This window comes from Falco punctatus (assembly GCF_963210335.1).
Source record: "Falco punctatus genome assembly, chromosome: 4".
NCBI classification, from domain to species: Eukaryota; Metazoa; Chordata; class Aves; order Falconiformes; family Falconidae; genus Falco; species Falco punctatus.
Genome location: NC_137583.1, coordinates 30,170,572 through 30,192,455, shown reverse-complemented (window position 1 = coordinate 30,192,455; position 21,884 = coordinate 30,170,572). Strand labels below are relative to the sequence as shown.

At 39.4% G+C, this 21,884-nt stretch overlaps 1 protein-coding gene across 2 annotated transcripts in view; it reads right to left on the bottom strand.

The window, feature by feature from the left end:
- CARD11 (caspase recruitment domain family member 11) overlaps positions 1–1,440 on the bottom strand; it is a 46,902-nt gene extending 45,462 nt beyond the window's left edge. For both annotated transcript variants that reach the window (XM_080382374.1, XM_080382373.1), the window contains exon 1: positions 1,008–1,440. Coding sequence is in view for 1 of the 2 variants with exons in the window: in XM_080382373.1 (XP_080238499.1) it covers positions 1,008–1,020 (13 nt within the window). In the remaining variant the exon portion in view is untranslated. The remainder of the gene's footprint in view (positions 1–1,007) is intronic.
- Positions 1,441–21,884: the final 20,444 nt, after the last annotated feature.

The following is a 21,884-nucleotide window of genomic DNA, read 5'->3' as shown; positions in this document are numbered from 1 at the left end:
AAACGGAGTGTCAGGATGACAGTGGGTATTTGTTGTGTTGTGTGTGAATGACTAAATACAAGCCTGATAATTGGAAGGAAGCTGTGCAAGCATAAAAGTCTTGTATTTTGGGATGCATCTCCAAACCTGTAAATATGAAAATCCTACACATGTACCTGAAAGGACAGACAGGAAAGCAGCATGTGTGTGCATGGACAATTCACTGGAGAGGCAACACCACTGCATGTGCAAAACTAACTTTGCAGGGCAGCAGTGTGTGCTGTGTACGTGAGAAAGGGGATGAAGTAGGAAGTAGAAGAGTGCCTGAGAAGCTACAGGAACAATGGGAAAGGGGAACACAAGACAGAGAAGGAACTAACAGAGGGGAAGGAGAGAAAGATTAAAAACATGGGGGAGGATGTACAGTCTGTTGCACAGGCAAGAAAGAGAAAGCGGAGGGAAAGGATCAAACAAGGGACATGTTTGTCACACAGAAAACATGCTTGATGAAAAACAGGTATAAAAATAAGAGATACATTAAGGTTAGAAAAGAATAAAGGAAGTGAGAAGAACAAATTAGAGAGAAAAAAAAGAAGAAATATTTTATTAGTTAACATAAAGTATAAATCCCCAGTGAAGAGATTTAAAGAAAAGACTAGGGCACAACACACTATGGGAAGAACAAGAAATTCCCTGGGGACCAGTGCTGACGATCGGTCCTTTCATATCCTCCCTCTAGACCTCCATTTCAACTCTCCTTCCAAGTGCACACTTTCTTTAAGAACACGTTTGCGTTTCCAGCTACAGCCTGTTTACCTCACTGAACGCTGAACTCCAAATGTCGATGCATGCAAAGTACAATGAGATCTGTTGAGGGCAAGGAAGGCACAAACGCAACTGTTTTCAAAGAAACATACTTTTGAAAAAGAACACAAAAAAGGTGAAAGGTGAAAGTGGAACTTGTAGCGATGAGAGTCGAGTGCTGTCCTAGTCAGCAGTGAGGTGGAGCTGACCTGACAGCTGCTTACCTTGGGTGCTCATGAGTGACCAGGCTGTCTTGCTGCAGCTGCTGCAGGGTGAAACTCTCTACGTCGCCTCCATTCAACTGGCGATGTCTCTCCAGGAGTCTTGGAGAGGTTATTTGTGCTCTGCAGTGGTGGAAAAGTAAAGGAAACACAAGAAGCAAAACAACCTTTTGCCCCTAAAATGACAAAAGTTTAGGGAAAATCAGGAGTGAAGGAAGCTGGTGCACTGGTGCCAGAGTGAGCACAGCGACACACAAAGTAAGAAAAAATGTGTCAGAGGCTGGGAGGGGCGGAGAGGAAAATGCAAAGATCTGACAGGAAACCAGACTATAAATCTGCTTAGAGTTTAAAAAACCACATTTCTGCTCCCCAGCAATACAGCCTGTTTGCAAATGACTCTGCATGCAGGTGACAGCTTAGCCCTGAGGTACCACTGTAAGCAAATAAAGAGGCACTTTTGCCCCTTCCCCAGGAAGAGCAGTGGGCAGAGTCGGCAGCAGCACAAACAACTGGCTCAGAAGCAGCAGGTTGTCTCCACTGCCCCACGTCTAGTTCTCCAGGCTTTTAGTGCATGTTTCCCTCGGGCTAAAGGGGACATGCTGAGTGCCAGCCTTGCTGGTGCTGTGCCACACCGACCACAAAGCAGCAGCCCTTGCTTCTCAGCGCACAGGCTGGCTAGAAAGCAGGTAGGAAAGAAAAAGGAAGAACCGAACAAAACAGAGTTTCAGGAACAGTTCCAGGCAGAAGGAGTTCTGGGTTTTCCCAAGGTTTCAAAGGCTTTTCAAGAAAGCATCTATTTTATTCATAGCTGCTTTTGCTAAAAAGGTAGTCAATGAGGTTTACTTTATGCAAGCATTAGATTATTTTACAGTTGAATGATACTTTAAACAGTATATTTTCCACATGAAGTCTCTGCTGACATAGAGAACCCACAGTATCTTGTATTGCTTTAGTGCTGGACTCCAGGCTTAAGGCCACACGTGCAAATCCAACCACTGGTGGATTTCACGGAGGACACTGACCTGCTGGGCTGCAGCTGAAAGCCTCCCTCCACGAGCAAGGCAGCGAGAGCAAAGCCAGGCAAGTCCTTTCCCTTGCTGGTGTCTGAGTCCTGCAGGACCAGGACTCGCCACCACTGCTGGAAACATCCTCCAGTGCTGCTGTCATCTTGCTCAGGGGTCCTCAGCCTGAATCACTTGCATGATGTGCTGGGTCTTGTTCTGCTGTTGCCTATTTGACATCCAGAGGGAAAAGCAGGCATTGCTACTGCTCCCAGTCCCTCCCTGGGCTTTACCCTTTGCACTGGGTAGATACACAACAATGAGGCCTCAGTGGAGTCAGCAATAGGTCTTGGATATGTAAGAATCAGTGGAAAGACCCCTTGAAGTAATGTGTGTGTAACTGGGATGCATGTTTGCAAGGGTGGTTGTGGCTAGAAGCAAACAACTCTGTACATATGTGCATGGGTATGTTTTTATCTCATGGGAGAAACTAACAGAAAGAAAAGTGGAAACACTAGGAATAATTACCATAAGTGACAGCAAGTGATACCTAATTTAGGAATGTGGGAAAGGAAAAAGCATGATGGTAGTAATGGAGTGAGAGAATGAGAAAGGAAAAAAATAGTTAAATAAAGGAAAACACAACAAATGGAAAGTAAGTATAAAAGTACAGTGGAAAAACTATCAAAGGATACAGCAGCATAAAAGACAACAGAATGGAGGAAGTGAGATGATAAAGTGAGAAGAAGAAATGTAAAGGAGAAAATACATGGCTCAAAGTGTCATTAAAATAACACTCAAAATCATTCTTACCAAACTGAAAACCTGAATCCCATGAAACTCATGAGGGAGTTGAACATATTCCAGGCAGCAAAATGCATGTGGCAGCTCTGCACTAATTCTCCCTTAACGTTCCTCTAATTTCACATGGTTGCACCTGTACCTGGACTGGTGACGGCCTCAGTGTAGCCGTAAGGATGATACCGAAAGGGATTATAGAAGGGGTTCTAGTGCTCTGTGTCAAAGGAAGGCAGGAATTTCTGCCTCCCACTGAGCAACAGCAGAACATGCTATGCCCCTACCAATTTTTTTCCAGTGAGGACTATGCTGTTATGTGCTACTTAAACTCTTTGCGCAACCTTACTAAATCTGAACAAACTTGTGAGCTGCATGTGATTTGCGCAGCCAAAAGTCCATCCATGTACAACTGAACAGGTAAGGTTCTGCAGTTTCTGACTGGGGGAAAGCTGGTGATACTTTGGAGAAAAACTGAAACACAGCTGTAAGATTTGTGGCCTACAATTATTCCATCAAAACTGATGTAAGTTATTTCTGAGCCAGGTTTTTTACTGCTTTCACAGAGGAAGCTGATTTGTGCATGCAACAGAGGAACCATTTTAAGCACAACCTGAGAAACTAACTCTGCTGGCAGAAGGCTTTTTGGCTTCACTTCGATTTAAAAACCACAGATCTTTCACACGCAGTTCCTCACCTGAAAGGAAAAACATGCTAGAAATTCAAGTCAGAACTCACCAAGTCTCATTATATTTCTCCTTCTGTCCTTGGATTCTTCAGCAAATAGAGTATCAGACAGCAAACTATAAAACCGCCCTCCAGAGCCAAGCAAGGCGTTAGACATTATTTGGTCTTGTTTCTGCTTTTATTTTTGCTCAGCGTTGTAGATTACAAACAGCTTTCAAAAAGTACAATAACTGTTTTAAAAAAGATCCCACATTTCCCTGGGCCTAAAGCGACACACTAGAGATGAAACAATTACCCAGTGAAGCCTGAGGAGCTTTAAGGAATCTATCACTGAAACTCAAAGGACCTAAAATTCTGATCACAAAGACCTTGCTGGCAAACTAGGATCTGTCGAGCAGGAACCAGTCATAAATCATGAAGCCACATGTAACTGAGTATCAACTTTCTTTTATAAGAATTTACAATCTTAATCCCAGTTTTCAGTTTTTAAAAATTCTCTCAAGCTATTAAAATGGTCGTGGTTACAGTTCCTTGAGGCTGACAGACTGAAGGGATGTGTTTCACACAATGTAAGTGTAGAAAATCATTATGTTCTGTTAGGCAACCAAAAAATTCAAGAAAGTCCAGGTGCTCCACCTAAAATACAGGTATATGACAAAAAGCTGCAGGATTTGAATCAGGGCGGGGGTGGGTGGGTGGGTGCTGACTTATATGCAAGGCATAGAACCTGGGCTGCTGGAGTTACATGTCTGTCAGAGAGCAGCAACAATAGAGACGTATAGGAAGTTGAAAACTGGAAAGACACCTGAAATAAGCACTGGAAACATGGTATTGAGACAAAGTCCAAAAAGAGCTTTCCTAAGCAGTCTGGCTGAAAAGAAAAACACTTGGAAGTTTGATTAAACTGTCTTTTGTTATTTTTGATCCATTCCACTCAGGGAAGCAGGACGTTTTCCAATATATTTTTTTTCTTTTCTGGCAAGAAAATGGAAATGCCTTAAAAAGATACCTGTCTCTGTCATTATTTCTTTTTTTATAACCAAAAAAAATCCACTGGAACTTTCAGTTTAGCTAGCTGACCAGTTAAGAGGTAACAATACTGCTTTTCTTTTTTATTTTGTTTTTTCTTTTTATTTGTTTGTTTGTGGTTATAGGTTCTCAGACCTCTTTCATTAAACCTGGTACAGGAAACAACAAATTGCACCTCTGCCTGCAAAGGAGCTCCCCTCACATGAGGCTACCTGGCAGGATGCACCTGGTATCATTGTTGTCTCCCTCTTTCAAAGAGACTTCAGAAAAGGAGAGCGTATTTGGTCCCTTCCAGCTGATCTAATTTTGCATGATTTGAGCCCTGATGGTAAAACCTGAGTAACAAGTGCATCTTGAGCCCTTTGACGGTGCTGTATCTCTCCCCTTCCTCCAGGCTTTCACTTTGGGATCCTTGCATTAAAAAGCCAGCAAAATTTCAAGGTTATTCTATTAGGGTGATCAAACAATGGAGAATACTTGGCATCTTAGACATCCTTCCACATTGTTTCTGGCCTCCTGAGTATTTTTCTCACAGTGACTTTCATGCCATAACGTTGTTATTGAGGTCTGCAGGGAAAGCTTCTTTTTCTCTCTGTCCCACAGGAATTACCTTACCCAGTGGGAGGTGCTCCTCATACACCATGACTCCTTACAGAATGCCTTTTTACAGAGTTGATTCATCAGCACTCAGGAGGGCAGACCATAGCTCAGAAATGAAGCTGCTAGAGAGCTTTAAATAGTTGCAGACTGAAGAGCTAAAAAAAATAGTAAATAAATCAGCATCTGGAAGCAAAGAAACACTAAACTGTCCAGCTCTTGATCTGCTGTTCCTTTTCTTCTATTCCCTTCTTCTCCCATGAGAGTCATCCCAGCCCATGAGGAGACTGCCCTTGACTCCTTATCAGTGTAACAGTCCTGAAAGAAAATCCCTGGATACCAGAAACGCATTTCACAAACTAGTGATTTGAGAATTAATATATTGCATTTCCCCTGCATGCCTGAGCACAGTAGCACCATATATATTGTTAACACAACCCCTCCAACTCTTTAGAGCAAAGAAATAGAAGTATTAAATATTTTCCACATTTTACATATTTTATATTATCAGCCTTGCTCAACTATCCTTAGAGACTATCACTCTTACTTAGAGATGCTCACAATTTATCATTTTTCTCTGGAGATCTGACTTCCAGAACAGAAGTACTTCCCTGTTCAATTCACCAGCCTGTGGATAAGCAGCTGTTAGTGTTCATCTGCCTTTTCTAGGCATTAACATCAAAAATGCCCCTTGATCTTAAAAAGCGACACACAGCAGGGTTTCTTGAACACCTTTGGGGGTAATGGTTTAAATCCAGTAGGGAAATGTTCTCGTCTATAGGTTTATGATACACATTTGAACAGTGTTTCAATTGCCTGAACTATGAAATAAGATGACAGCCAAACATATATCAGTGGGGAACAGAGAGTATAAAGTTCTCTCTTTCATTTGACAGTCTCAGGGCTTACGTATTTTTGCACAAAACGTACAGTCTCTGTCGAGTTCGACAGTGTTATGGGATTTATCTGTCTGTGTCGGCTGTTATAATATTCACACTCCTTTTTATGGAATAGTTGGGTTCAAATCCCTTCCAGGAGCGGGGTTTGCAGTCCGCAGCACAGCCCGTAGTGCCTTGCCAAAAGACCAGTCCTCCACGGAAGCAAAGAGCCCAGGTCTACCCTGCCTCCTCTTGGGGCCAAAGGGAAGGACGCTCCAGACCCTGATGCTCTTTCCAGAAAAGTCAGAGTTAATTTAGTGATTACTTCAACCTTCTCTTTTCATTACACATATATTATACATCAAAACTGGGTATGAGCCATAGCTCAGGTCCTCACCCTGTTCCTTATGCTCTTAATTATATATCCATAGGGCTTAAAATCCAAGGATCTTTAAACTTCCCAGACAAATGATTTAGTTTCACAGCAACCAATGAGTTAGATATTCATATCCATACTCAACAGCTGATGAGATGTATGGAGGAGATAAAGGAATACTTATTGCCCCATAAAAGTAATACAAATACATTTTTGTTCATACAGTTCAGTTTTAAAAAAATTCTTAAGGATTATTAAAAAAACACCTGGCAAAAGTTAAAAAATCAAGGCAAACACTTGTAAAATAGCATTTTTTCTTATAATAAAGAGGGACAGGAGGGAATCTAATAATCCCTGTTACTGCAAAAAAGCTTCAAAAGAGTTCAGATCATTGTCACTAGAAAATATACTGAAAAAATAACTTTGACTCAACAGCTTCTGTTAAAAATTTTTGGAAATAAATTAATCAGTCTCATATCTCACCTTTTTCTTAAAACACAAGGCCATCTTTCCCAACTTATGTGACAGTAGCATTGTCAATATGCATTCTGATTATTAGACTGTGGAGGATTTAACATAGCTGGAATCTGAAGGATAATCTGTCAGATCTGAAATCTAGTAGATGCAAGGAGAGGTGAGTTACTTATTCTTGCCTGTTTGTTTTAAATTGGAAGGATTCTTGTCTTCTTTGTAGGTCAACATTTATTCCAATTAAAAACATGTGCACATTTTTAATAGATACAAATTGAAAACAACTACAAAGTTTTAATGGCTTGCATTCTCCAACAGTGTCTCCCTTTTTATTCTGTACAGCTTTTTCAAAAGCTCAGGAGGAAAACTTGGGCTAAGTGCTGTGCTTAGAGAGACAATATACTTCACAGAAAAGGTAATATTAGGGTTAATTAAGAATATAAATATGACAATATCTAAAACAAGAATTATATATTAATCCACATAATTTGAATGGTAAGGGGATATGTTCCATAGGTTAAATAGCCAGCGAACACAGCACAGACCTGGCAGTTAAGGACTTTTTAACTTTCGTTACAGGTCTTATACAGACATCCTCTGTGATTCACATAATCTAACAGTGCTTCGCTTTTCTCATCTGTAAAGAGAACCATGACATCTTTGAACTTGAAACTGTTATATAAATGAGATGTGTCAAAACCAGAACATGAAACCCCATGTGAGCGTATCATAAGTAAATGTTATAAAAATGAGAATTACTATATTGAGTCAAACCAAAGATCCATCTCTGCCAAAGAACAGAAACTCTATCTTCCTGAGACACAAGTAGGAAGCTGAAACTATCCTTAAGGAAACACACCTCCTCCTTGGCAAGGAAACCACTGCAGGAACATGAGTTGGTTCATTACAGAAGAGACATAGAAAAGGTTAAGAAATGGGAATTTGCCAAAATCAACTTGGGCTAAGTCAGTAATTTGATGGAAAAGTTATTAGAGACCAGAGGTCAGACTGAGATATTACCATGTTGTTACGCCTTATTTCTCCTCATTGTTTCTTTTAAAGAGATCAAGATTTAGCCAACATCATATGCACAGGTATTCTGCCCAAACAGCAGCCACCACGTCTGAGAGCAGAGGTTACGGAGGCAGGTTACAAACATGCCAAGTGTTCTGAGCAAGGGACAGGAACGCCTCCTGAAGCAGGAGCCGTGTAGCATTGGAAAATTGGGCAGAAGCAGCAGGTAGTGGAGAATTCTTGAGAGTTTTTTAACAGCCTGTTAGACTGAACTGGCCTGCGTGGCTTATAGCACAGCCCTGAGCTTATAGAAATGTCAATGTTATACTCGATCGGTACGTGTGATTTCTCTATGACTTGTTACTTATAAATGATGTTTTCATCTGTGAGTGTATTTGTTCTTCCAGGCTCTCATGTTCATTTTTCTCTTAACTGTGTAGTTCCCAAGGGAAGAATGCTAAATATTCTCATAGAAGAGCTCTTAAGATGCATATAAATAGTGGTCATATATCACTGGAGATTTTACATATGTGAGATTAAACATAGCCATAAAACTATATGACTGCTATTTATTGATCCATAAATGAATACCTGGGATTGCATTTTTAATATTTCTCTTTGAAACAATGGTATGGATTTCTGGAAGCTATGCTTTCTCACTGCATGTCAACTCTGTGTTAGAATATTAAATACTTTTACATCTATATATAGGACTTTCATTTCACTTCATTCCAATACTCATATACCCGCACACATTACAGGCTATAAACTTTGTAATAAACAGTAATTCACTTATTCATGGAATTACTTCTGATGCACCTGATGTAATAGAATGCAGATACCACATATCAAAATAAGTAATAGAAATTAAATTAATTTTAGTATACATAGGCTGAGTCTAGGTTTTTATCTGTAGATCCAAATTGCCACAATTGTAATAATTTCTTAAATTTATTACATCAATAGCTAATGATCTGTAATAAAACTGAAGTCTGATTTTATGAGACATTGCACTAATTACCGGGTTCAATGTGCAAGTTACCTGATCCTTGTGTAAAATGCACGAGACCACCGCTAAGCTTGCTGACCCCCACTCCTTCACAGAAGTATGCCTGTGTTATATTTTGTGTGTAGGAGGGAAAGAACATAGAGGTGGTCACAGTTCTTTCATATAAGAGTTTAATCTGGAAAAAAAAATTGTCTAAAATTTACAGCAGTGCATAGTGTCCTTTGAGTTTAAAAAGTTTTGGAGAAAAAAAAAGAATCAATATTGTTTATTTCTGAAAAGACATCAAATTATGTGTTTATCCTATTTTAGCTCACCAAAATATAAAATCGGCTTAGAAACTTTTAGGCTTAAACTTCCAAGTAAGTAAAACCCATAAATTTTAAGAAACCCCAGTGACAACTAAATTGGACGTGGAGACAAAGCAGCAATAATCTTGAGTATTGACAGAAATTATATTAGGATTATAATATTAGGATTTAGGGAACTGTATATTCCCTCTGCAACTACTGCATCAAATTCTTATCCTTACATGATGAAACCAAGTCTATTCTGTATTCTATCATGGATCTATTGAGCTCTTTCTCTACTCCAGTATAATTGAGGAATTTAACTGTAACTCACACTAATCCTGAAGATTCATCCACAGTGAAATAGTTATTTCTCAAAATACACCATCATACAGTCTTTTACTAATTACACACCTGTTCTTAGAGAGTTGCCTTCCTTTCTCCTGCATAAAGTCATGCATGTCTTAAGCTGCAGGTTATTTTATTTCTCTGATCATGAAAAATGAATGTGTGTGTGGGAGTATATTTGCTTTCACTGTATTTAACAGCTCACTAATAGGTGGTTCAAAGTTTTTTTAGCATCATCCACTTAAACAGGACAGAAAGCTTCCTTCAAGAATGCTCAGTAACCCATTTCTAGCTGTGCTAGCTTCCCAAGGAAAAAGTCAAGTGTTTGAACAATACTATGGTTTGCGTCTTGAGAGACTAACCATTGACGACAGGTTGTCATGAAGGCTGAGAGGGAAGGTACTCAGAAAACTGTCCGTCTTCTACTAGCGGTTTCCTAGTAAGCGTTCTCTGAAATCATTGTCTATTCTGTTCTTACAGAACCTGACTCTGGTGACTGCTAGATCTAAGATGCTCATAAAATGTCAGAAGGAGAACTTGAAATAGAGAAGCTGATTTTTTTCCCAGCTTTTAGTTTTAGAAACTTTTTAATATAAATATTTATTTCAGTAATAGTACATTCTTAAACGAAATATATTATTTCCAATATGGGAATGAATTCAAAAGTAAATAAATAAAAAGAAAAAAAAAAGTGGGGGCCTGAGGCGATTAAAATGGACTGTTTTCATGCCTGAAGGTTGGGGGTTAGAGTCCAGCAGAGCTTAAGCACCTCAAGGTCCACTTTCAGGAAGCACAACACTACAGAAAAACATGAAGTCCTTGCCTGGCTCTTAGACCACGTGCAGGCAAGAAAAGTGGGAAAGGCAGAACCGCGACCCACTCCTGAAACTGAAATAAACTACTGCACAAACCCTGTACAGGCATCAGCAGCTGCCCTTCCATGAGACCCCTGAAAAAACTGTGGTTTAGTATATGGCTGTATCCGAGTCCAGCTTTGTCCAGCACAATATTTCTGGTCATCTCTTCAATGTGTGACTGGATGTCTTGAACATTTGTAACTTACTTAAAATTGCTACTCACTGGAGGATCCCTATATGCTTTTAAAACTTGCATATTTACTTTAAAGTGTGCTGTAGTACACGCAAAATTAAGTTTGATAGATAATATCTTACTGTAATAGAGAGCATACATACAATATTGTCTGCACAAAGAGTTAACATGACAGTAAAAGACAGACTGCAATTTTCTGGAACCTAATGGAGGATGAGAAAGCGGGTGGGTAATCCTCCATATAGGGGTATAATCCCATTTATTTTTTAATACAGAAAGTCTAGCAAATGCTTCACATCTGGACACAGCCTGTGTACGGAAATACTAGCAAAGTAATTAGGTAATAATGTAATGAACAGGCAGGATTTGGAGACAAGAGAGGAGCAGTGAAGATGGGTACATGTGTTTCAGGAAGCTTAACTCTTTGCAAAGACAAATGTACAAGCCGTTAGTAGCCAGCAGATTAAGATCTCCTGGCCAAAAAGCTGCAGCTCTCCAGTTCTGTGTAGACAAGGAAACAAGAAACTCATGGAAAAGGAAGGGTAGTGAAATTGTCTTACAACTGTTTCATACATATCAAACACTGTTCTGGTTCCAAAACTCTACAGCAGTCACTGGTCTAAGGCGTGCATGAGAAATACTCTAGTACTTGATGGCTTCATAGAGAAGAACAGAGATGACAATGAGGAAGAAGAGGAAGCTCTAAATATAGAATCTGCAGGGAGTCAAAAAATTGTCCGTGAATAATGCATTTGAGATGATGAAAGCGAAAGGACAGAACAGAAACCCAAACCTTGGGCACAGAGTGTCAGGAGAACGGGCTGCTGAGCAGCTGCAGAAGAATCAGTAACAGTGCAAGTAAAAACGTGCAGACAATGGGGGAGATGTTGTATGAATTTCTTGAAACAGACCAGGAATTAGTTCACATTTCTGAAGACAGTGGTAGTATTCTGCTTTCAGCAAAACCCAAGAAATAGACATTTGCTATAAATAGTACTGTACACTTCTATAAGCTGTTCATCTGAGGTTCCCAAAGAAAGCAGCTCAGTAATACTGACCTACACATAGAGAAAAAAACAGGACTTGAAATTTTACAGAACAGGCACAGACATTCTCACTACAAGCGAAAAGAGGTGCCCTTATAAGACAGCACCACTTGATCCTTATTATGCTAAAATTAAGGTCCAACCTTTTTTCCATATGGGAAACCATCATGGATGCCTTAGGTATAAGAAACAAAACCAGTATGATAGTAGGTAAATAAAGGCCTAGTAAAGATGAATTAACAAGAAAAAGTAGGGAGAAAGATTAAGATGATGATATAATGCTTTCAGTAGAGACTTTCACTTTGCTGAGTCTAGTCCAAACTGACAGCCCTGGCTGGAAGCTAAAACTCAAGTGTTCAGAGGAGCAAAGAAGGAGAGCTCACTTTTATTTTTTGCTGAGTTGAAAAGTGTCACTTTTCATTTTGTTTTTATAGTTGCTGGAGACCATTACTGCTCACCCTATATTGGCTTTCCCTGCCCTGGAGAAAGTAAATGACATCTGAGAATGCAGTAACTGTGTGGTTTATCGGCTCATTACATGGTACCCCTACAAAACTCCTGCAGGCTCATCTGTAACATTTTAGCTTTACATCACTTGGATGAATCAGTGTACCAGGGACAGCTACTTTTGTTTATATAAATCTCAACAATTTTACAATAGGGAAGCAGGAGCAAAATGTCTGCTATGACAAGCCTAGAGGAAAGCATGATCATTACAGGAGACCTTGTAGGAACTTGCTGTCCTTGAAGAGAGGAGGGCTGAGAGAAGGATCAGGATATGTAGTGGAACGTGTACATGGTATGGACACCGGGAAAATGTTGTTTCTGGAATAAGACATATACGTTCTTTTTAGCTGAATTCAGAATGTCTCCATATGCTGTGAGGAGGTGGAGGTAATACAGTAAGGAAGAATTCTTTCTGGCATAACCCCGAGAGAATAGAAAGGGGCACTACAAAGAACCACTGCTTTTGATTTTAGAATTTAGATTAACCCACTGTGAGACTTTCAATGGAGGAGACAACTTGGGTATGATAGCACCACTTTTTTTTTTTTTTTTTCTTCTTCTTCTTCTTTTTTTTCCCCCTAATGAACACCCAGCACTCATGTGGAAGGGAAAAGGAAGAAGAGGCAGCACCCAGTTATGCTGCTGGAATGGTCAGAAGCAAAGGGTAAAAAATTCTGTCATGGTGCAAAAGAGAGTAGAAGAAAATAAGAATAAGCATCTTCTATAGGTTCAGCGACTGAATGATATCAGGGTTGTAAATTCAGAGATTGTAGGATCAATGCATAAACACAACCTGCTGCTCTGCAGCTATCTGTAATTGAAGTAGTTGGCAACTGTCCCTAAATAAGCGCAATATTGCAATAATTAAGGAAGAAGACTAAGACAAAGTTAGCCTTCTGGATGTCAATTCTGCAAAGTCTCATATAGGTACTTCCCCTTCCATACTGTGAACAGGCCTACTGGAGAATCAGTGCATAAAAAATAAGGCCATAAATAGGACTTTGCAGAATTAGGATCAAGGTTCGTATTTTAAATCCCATGTCAATCCAGGAAATTGGCTTCATGAGAAAGACATGAGAAAAAAAGTAGCCTGCAAAGCATATTCTGTGAATTCTAAGATCCTAGATCCTACACAACCTGCACTATGATTAGCATTCCTGGTCTCAGAATCATATAATTGTTTAAGTTGGAATAGACATTTAAGACTGAGCCCAGTTGTTAGCCTAGCACTGCCAACTCCACCATTAAACCATGTCCCCAAGTGCCACATCAATACGTCTTTTAAATACCTCCATGCATGGTGACTAAACCACTTCCCTGGGCAGCCCAGTTGCAGTGCCTGACAACCATTTCAGTGAAGATACTTTTCCTAATATCCAATCACTTGTCCTATCACTTGTTACTTGGGAGAAGAAACCAACACCAAGAAGAAACCAACACCTACCCCCATGTTGCTACAGCCCCTGTCAGGCAGCTGGAGGGAGCAATCAGGTTCCCCCTGAGCCCCCTGCTCTCCAGGCTGACCCCCCCCCAGCTCCCCCAGCCGCTCCCCACAGGGCTTGTGCCCCAGCCCCTTCCCCAGCCCCTGCCCGGCTCTGGACACGCTCCAGCCCCTCCACGTCCCCCTGGCAGTGAGGGGCCACAGCTGAGCCCAGGGTTCGAGGGGCGGCCGCACCAGTGCCCAGTGCAGGGGGACGGGCACTGCCCTGGCCCTGCTGGCCACGCTGGTTTGGGTACCAGCCAGGATGCCCTTGGCCTAAATATTCAAATAGTTAATGACATCAAACATACAAAAAGTACTAAAAATAAAACCCAGAAAATTTAAATGGAATGGTTTTAGAGTTTACAAACTCATAGGAGCTAACAGAGTCAGAATCAAAAGTGAATGTTTAGGGTTTGTATAAATTGAAAGGTGGATTAAAATATACTTCTGCTCATTTCTGTTGTATTTACTACCTATGAAATTATTATACCTGTCTCTTTGTGAGATTTTTTTTCCCTCCTCCCCAACTGCCCTACTCTTTTCCTTGTTCCTGCATGAAAAGAGACAATTCCATTCCTTAGTTCCCATGCAAAATCATATGAAAGAGAAGGTAACTGCCTCCAAATCGAGGTCCTTCTTTATTTCCCAGTGCTAACTCAGGAAAGCCGGCAATGATCTGCAAACATGAAACCAGAGAACGTACATACACTTTGCAATTTCTAACTTATTCTCATATATGCCTTGTCACTTGCAGCATTTGCTGTCTCCAATCTTCCCAAAAAACAGCTGTACAAGTGTTTCAGCTGCCTTGGTATTACTTGCTTCTTTCTATCTGCACTCATGACACTGATTTATTCAGCCACTGAGTGGGCTTCCCGGTTTGGGCTAGGAGGGCTGGCACCAGGTCTCCTTTCACAAGCAAAACACTTGCATAATCCCCAGTACAAGGCCCTCAGCTCTTACTTGCACCTGATGTGCCAGTTCTACCTGACAGTGTGAATAGAAACAAAAAGTCTAGATCACAAAGTCTGTGAGTGCAGTTGTTTCCATACCACAAGCAAATTAAAGCAAACACGACCTCCCTCTCCCCCTCGCAGTGGTCACACTGCCCACTGTACCAAACAGGTCTGACAGCTGTACCGTGCGTTGCTATTTCAAAGACTTCATTACTTTTACAAAATATGTTGCAGCACATTTAGCAATGCACTGTGAAGGATTATAAATAATTAAAACTAAACCATTCGTGTCAGAAATAAATGAACAAAGCCCATTTTGCAATGCAGCATCCCTGATTTATTTTTATTGCATTCATTTAGAGAATTTGTTAATTCACAAAACCCAGCAGTCCACACAGTGAGTCCCCAAAATGTTAGGGAATACTAGTGAGATTGTCTTCTCTTTAGGCTCATAAAGGAACAGATCACTTTGGATCAATAAAAACCATACAGAATAGAGAAATTTAACAACCAACTGCTTCTGGATTTCACGTCCCGTGTTTTCCAAGTGTAAGCTATTTGAACATCTCTTTTCAAGAACCTTATCTGCAATTTGCATTTGCATAAGGGCACAAAATATACAGAAACACCTTTCAGTTAGAAGTAGTTTTAAATACAGCTATGGCTAATACCTACACCTTGAAAGTCTGATACTATCTTGGCTGCTTGTTTGTCAGCATCATAAGTAACACTGCTTCTTTTTAAAGTTTTAGTTTTACAAGATATGGATTTCTTTTGGGGGCCTAGGTTATGGCAGTGGTGGTCAGACACTCCTCTCTTATGGCTGTGCTACTGTCATTGTCTGTATCACCGATACACTTTACAGGAGAGCCATAATCAAATGTAGGAAAGGATAAATAAGCATACCACCTCAGAACTACTGCTAGTAACATAAAGCCATACACTAAAAAAAATAATACTTTTTTGCATCATCACATTTTTAAAGAGATTCTGGGGAGAGACGTATGCAAACCTATAGCCAAATTCCTACATTAAATACTGAAAGAATTCCTCAAAATTAATAAAATCATAATGAGCTTTGACTATTTAAAACTATTTTAGAACAAATATACATGCATCTCTGGCAAAATAAAATCCTGGAATAATCTTGGACCCTTCCAACTCCATTTCAACACAAACCCAGGTTTCTCTTTACAGCCAGACCCTGACAGCAATGGACTCCTGGAACAGAAAGAGCTCGTTGGGCTTTCTTTCCTGGAAAGAATGCCCAAGAAAGCTGGGAAGCACAGACTTAGGTGAGACCCATGAGCAAGCAGAGCATTCACCTCTCAAGTATCTTTTCCTATTATTCTGTCAGGAAAAATTTCCAAACTCCAGGGTATATTTTTAATACTACGATTAAATTAATTCATGCTATTTCAGTATTAATTATACTACAACATTTTGCAACTACTGCAGAGTTATCTTCAGTACAATTTCATAGGTTTATTGATTGTGTGTCAATACTTTAATTACAAACAGTTTCACAGACAGAATATTTTAAGTCTTTCATAAGGTGTGTATGAGCTACTCTGGGCTATCGGTTTTTTTGCCATTTAAAGAGGAAATATATTCTCAGAAATTAAAATGGATTTGGACAGGTAAGAAAGCAAAGGTTTTGCTTCTACTCTGTTCTATTTATTCTGCACTGCTCTGTTCCATTTCCATGCATTTCACAAGGCTGAAAGTGGAGAGGTTTGTAGACCCAAGTCACTGCACTTTTCCAGCACTTTCCCTGCTCATGGAGCTGTAGTGTACCCTTCCCTGAATTTCAAGTGCACCGCAGAACTTAGTGGAATTAGTCTTGCTACCTTATCACAGCAGAAACACCTATAAAAATGAACAGGGTGCAAAATTAGGCACCATATCCTTTAATTCTGAAAACAATTGCGATCATGCAGCTCCTTGATACCTGGGCAAAATCCCAATTACAGGTGCACTGCTCCCTAGAGTGAATATTTGCATATGTAGCCCTACAATCTGCAGAGTGTACTCAATCTTGCAGAAAAAGGACTTTGAGAAAAATTTATTCCTCGCTGAAGTGAGTACAAATGCTCCACAGTGAAGGGGGCTTTTCTGCTATGCAATGGGGTGGTTTATGCAAGGAGATTCAAAGCAATGAGTATTTTATGAGTTAAAATGTAAGGAGACTGGAGGAAGCAGATCATCTGCTCTAATTCATAGTGAGAAAGAAACTTCTGCATAGTCTCCATTGCAAAAGTCTTCATGGAGGAGCAGCTGAGCTCACTTGAATCTCTCAGCAAGAAACGCCTGTGTCCACACCGCCACAGCCAGGGCTCAATACAGCTCGCTTCGAAGCTAGAAATAAATTTCCCTTGTGTTCACGACAGGAGCATGCATTTACTGAGTGTGGAGTCTGGCTTCTCCCTTAGGGAACTACACTCAAGGTCTGAACTTATGCACATAATTATTATTCTACTCCAATCATCTTTATGTATGAACTGGATTTATTTTATTTTTTCTAAGCCATTATTTAATACAATAGGCAGTGCAGAAACTAAGAACTTAATACAATAATTTCTGCTGTGTATCACATGTTTATCTGGCTGAAAATGTAAAAATGTCAGAATGCATGAAGTATATCAGAAGTGTCACCAGGCCTCTTCGGTATGCAACAGAGCACTGGAGAAGTAATTTTATTTAAAAAAACAACCAATACTTTACTCCAAATTACATTTTTCCTACTATACCTTCAGTACTCAACAGCTAGTTTTTTTTTAAAAAAAATCCTGACTGATGTTTAGATATTTATAGGTAGTACAAACCAAATTATTAACAAGACTCAGATCTGGACCGAGATGTAAATATGCACAACAGCTTTAACCTGAGCAAGCTTGTCATACCTAAGCTTTTAAACAAATTTGAACAGTTAGGGTGCCTTCCAGCTCTTACCAGAGAAACACCTCTGATACCTGTTTTGAGTTGACTAATGCTGCAGAGACTGAAATCTTCTCAGAGGACCTGTTTTTCAACAAATGCTACCCAGTTTTAACCTTGAATGCCCCTTTTATTTGGTATCACTTTCTACTTTATACATAATAATCATCTGAGGGAAGCAGCTACAGAGGATCTACTGTGGTCACCTGAGTACTGTAGGTTTTTTTATAAATGTGAACTTTGTCAGGCATTGCAGTTCAATTTTGGTCTTGGGGAAACACAGTTATGTTGCTGTGATAGTTAAATGATGCAACAACATTTGAACCTGTAACAAGTAAAGCAGAATATGTGACTCTTCACCTTCAGCTAGAGAATCAGCTCTGCCAGCAAACAGGCAGTCAGTCAACAGGCAGGTATCACACCAGGGCTTTCCAGTGCCCTTCAAGCACAGCTCAGATCCCACTTGCTTACAAAGGCAGGGCTGAAAGGGAGAGCTCCGTAAGTAGGACCATGAACACAAACTGGAGCTGGAGGACTGGCTACCCAGCACCAGGCTGGGATGCAGAAGACACCGACTGTTCAAGTTACACTGAGACTTGTATAAATAAATAAATATTTATTCAAGAATGCCTTAGCACTAAAGCAACAGGCAGCAGTGTATTAACAATCACGACTTTATTATTGAAGAAACACTATTTAAATCACCCCCTTTTTCTATTAAAACATTACCAAAAATCCCCAATAAGTAATCTGCATTTCACAAATGATGGTGACCTAGGTCTTCTGATGCTACAAGCATAACTTGCTTTAGGGCAATGGGCTCTTAACAACCATCAGTTTACAGCAAATGAACATTTATCTGATTTTTTTATTTTATTTTATTGTATTTCTGTAATGGTGCTTGAAATTAACATTTTTAGTCTATTTTTTTCACTCTTTTTTGATCATTAATGTAGTAAATTATACCAGCAAAATGAGTACAACAGTTCCATCTATGTTCTAAAAACCTATTAAGTGTCTGAGTAGAAACTGTGTACCATTTTGAGGTTGACTGTCTTATTTCTAAGGTCATACTTGGGCCTATTGACCTAAACCAAACTGACTCCAACTCAAATATTCACAAGAAAAATCCTATCAAACTAAAAGCATAAAGTGAAAGAGGAAAAAAGAGCCTAGACACACAGTTACATCATCAAAGCTAAAATAATCTATAAGTAGTCAAAGTGTTTCAATGACATCCACAGGCTCTCTTCCTGTGAGGCCCCTATTGTATTCTTCAGATTAAAAAAGCCTCGCAAGTTGAGGTATTCAGCAAGCTGCTGGATATAATTTATCTTGCTTTAATTTATTAGAACATGTCTCTATATCACTATTCTTATTTTAACAAAGAGGTTTTTAAATTGGGAAAACTAAATGTATATTTATTTCAGCCAGTAAAGAATCCTTGAGAAAATCAATTTCCATTTATAAAAGTATCCCAGTAGGTTGCATGTCCCATTACTGCAGTATTGTACCTCTTACATCCAGTTTTATGTGACATATGGTATCATTTCTTCTCCATGATTCTATTACTTTTGGAAAACTATGTTAAAAACATCATTAAAAATGTAACATATCTGACAAAGCTGTGAAAATCAAAGTTTGCGCTGATCACTGGCAGTTTTGGTTGTACATCTGATATGGGATTCATATATTTTCATATTTCTAATGTCATATGACCAAGCAAACTTCTTATAGTTCACCCTCACAACGACTGAGATATTACCAACAGTACTATTTCTAATCTGCTAAGGCATGAAGCAATTCCATACTGCTGCTTTTTTACTTAATCAGAAATTTCCACCAAAACCAATGGTTTTTTCCTGGTGTATAGTTAATTTCTTAATCAAGTGACACTATTTAAATGTCTATAATGGATACCCTAATGCTGAACCAGTGACAGATTTAAAATCTACTGTTTTGCAAAGTATAGGATCTCAAAACGTGTACTTCATCCTCATAGACAGCTGGGAATCAACAATATCAAAATCTTCACTTTAATATTATGGTATGGACTGAACATAAGTTAGTGGGGCTGGTTGTCCTGTACACGGGAAGACTTGCAAAACTCACATTGGGTTCCCCTACTCACAAGCTGAGCAACCGCTGAAACTGTTCCTCGGACCCACACTTACCTAGATCCTAGCACTGATAAACGTCACATTAACATGCTTAGGTAGCAGCAGTTATTCTAGTCCACAACTGGATGAGCAGTTCCCCTCCAAGGTGATGTACTCAAAAGGTAAAAGGTTCCATCTCACCCTTCCCTACCTGAAGTCCATTTCCCCATGCTTAGTTCAAGGAGTGTGATTTTGTGTTCGGTTCATCTATTTATTTTAGATTACAAGCAAGGAACCATTGCAATCATTCATAGCTGCCGTTGTTCTCAAATTATATGTTTGAATCTACAGACACCAAACAATTCAACTGTAATGAAGTATTCTTTCTATAACTGATTATTTTCACAAGAATTTAATTTAGTTTCAGGTTGGGCCCTAATTTCATTTATCATTTTATACTAAGTATAAAAAAAATGTGTTGGTGTACGTGCCATATAATAAACGGTGCTGTGAACTACAGGGCCCTAATTCCATTGGGGCTTCTGATGGCATCATAAGCTATGGGAGAGGGGTTCCAGTGGATTGTATAATCAACAGAACCCAAAGCATAAATTACAGCTCTGTAATTCAAACCTGACCTGTTTTCTATTTCAAACAAAATATTGGTAACAATTGCTGTGCAGTTAGCAGCATTTTAGTGCTGCTGCAACTGTTTACTCTGGTTCCTCAGTAACATGCCCTAGACTTACCCAAGTTCATTGATTGCAACTGATCCTGGCTGCTCTTCAGTATTTCTGGAGAGTTTTGATATTCTTGTGCATGACATTCTGCAATCAATAAGCACAACTTCAGGATGAGTGCTGATTTAGGTGTATAACAGCATACCCAGGAATTACGAGGGCTTTTTCTGGAACTGTAATGTGCACAACATTGCAATGAATAATGCTCCATTCCCCAAGCTAGCATAAGAAAGGGCTGTAAAACTAATCACCTCATAGCCCAAGAATGATGCAGCTCAGGTTGCTTTGCATCCTTGATTCATTTGAAGGTGTGTATTGCCCCTCATCCACAGTAGTACAGATTTCAGAGGCAATTAATGGAATCAGATGCTCTGGTCTCACTGAAGTTCTGAAGAATGTAGCTCTATAGCTCTTTTAGAAACCATTGAAAAGTATCATTTAATGTATTTAATTATGCAATCTGCCTGTTTTACTCAAGGATAGATGGTGCTTACTAAAGTCATGTCTGAGCAAATGTAATCAAGTTATTAAATTTGAGTATATCCTTAAATCCCATTTCCTTTAGTAGGACTGTAATGAAAATCTGATCTGATGAGGTGTGATGTTTACTCTAAAATAATACCAGAATAGAAAAGCGTCTTATATCTAAGCATTTTCCTTTTCTGAACTGCAAGAGGACTCAGAAGTGAAAAGAGAAGGAAGACAAAAATTTGTGTTCTTTAAGAATGCACATAATGACCAAAGGCAAAAAGAAAAAAGATCAGATTTCCAAATGTGGGAGTAAAGTTTTCTCTTATTCGCAGAATTACTATGTAGACTGCACAATAGAAATGCCTGTGTTCAGTATAAACACTTACTTTTCATTTGCTTTGCAGAGCAATTGAAATTTGGAAAAGGAGATCACAGGTAAGACAGTGACAGCGACCATTCCAGTCCATGGGTAATAATCCACCTGTGTGACAGAAGGCATTCAATTTTTATAACCTGGATCTATATCAGGTGACTGGGATCAGAAAATAGAGGGCAATTTGTTCCTAGCACTCCTTTGTTGCTCATTTTTTATAAGGTTTTAACCTCTAGCAACTCTAGGATTTGAAAGGAGGAGGTGTCTCCCTTATACTATATCCTTACATCCCACATCAGACTAAGAGTAAATTCCAGCAAGCCATTAACTGTGTGTAAATCAATAAAAACCAACCAAACAAAAATAAATCCCAGAGGCCAAACATATAAGATCAGAATTTCCAAGCACTTGTCTGATTTATAGGCTCTCTCTACTAATTCTAAACCCAAGCCTGTTATCAGCCCTCAAGCAGTGCATCAGGAATGCCATGGAGCCACTAGTCTTTATCCTTATCTTCATCACCGTTTCCCCTCTGCCACTTCAACACAGCACAGAAAAAGCAACAACTATTCTGCTATTGGATACCACTACAGGCATTTTTGCTCATTATCTGAATATTATGTACTTGATTGCTGCAAACACATTTGTTGTTACAAATGGAGTTGTCTTCTTCATGTATCATTATTAAATAAGCTATCGTTAAAAATGCCTAAAGATGCACAGCAT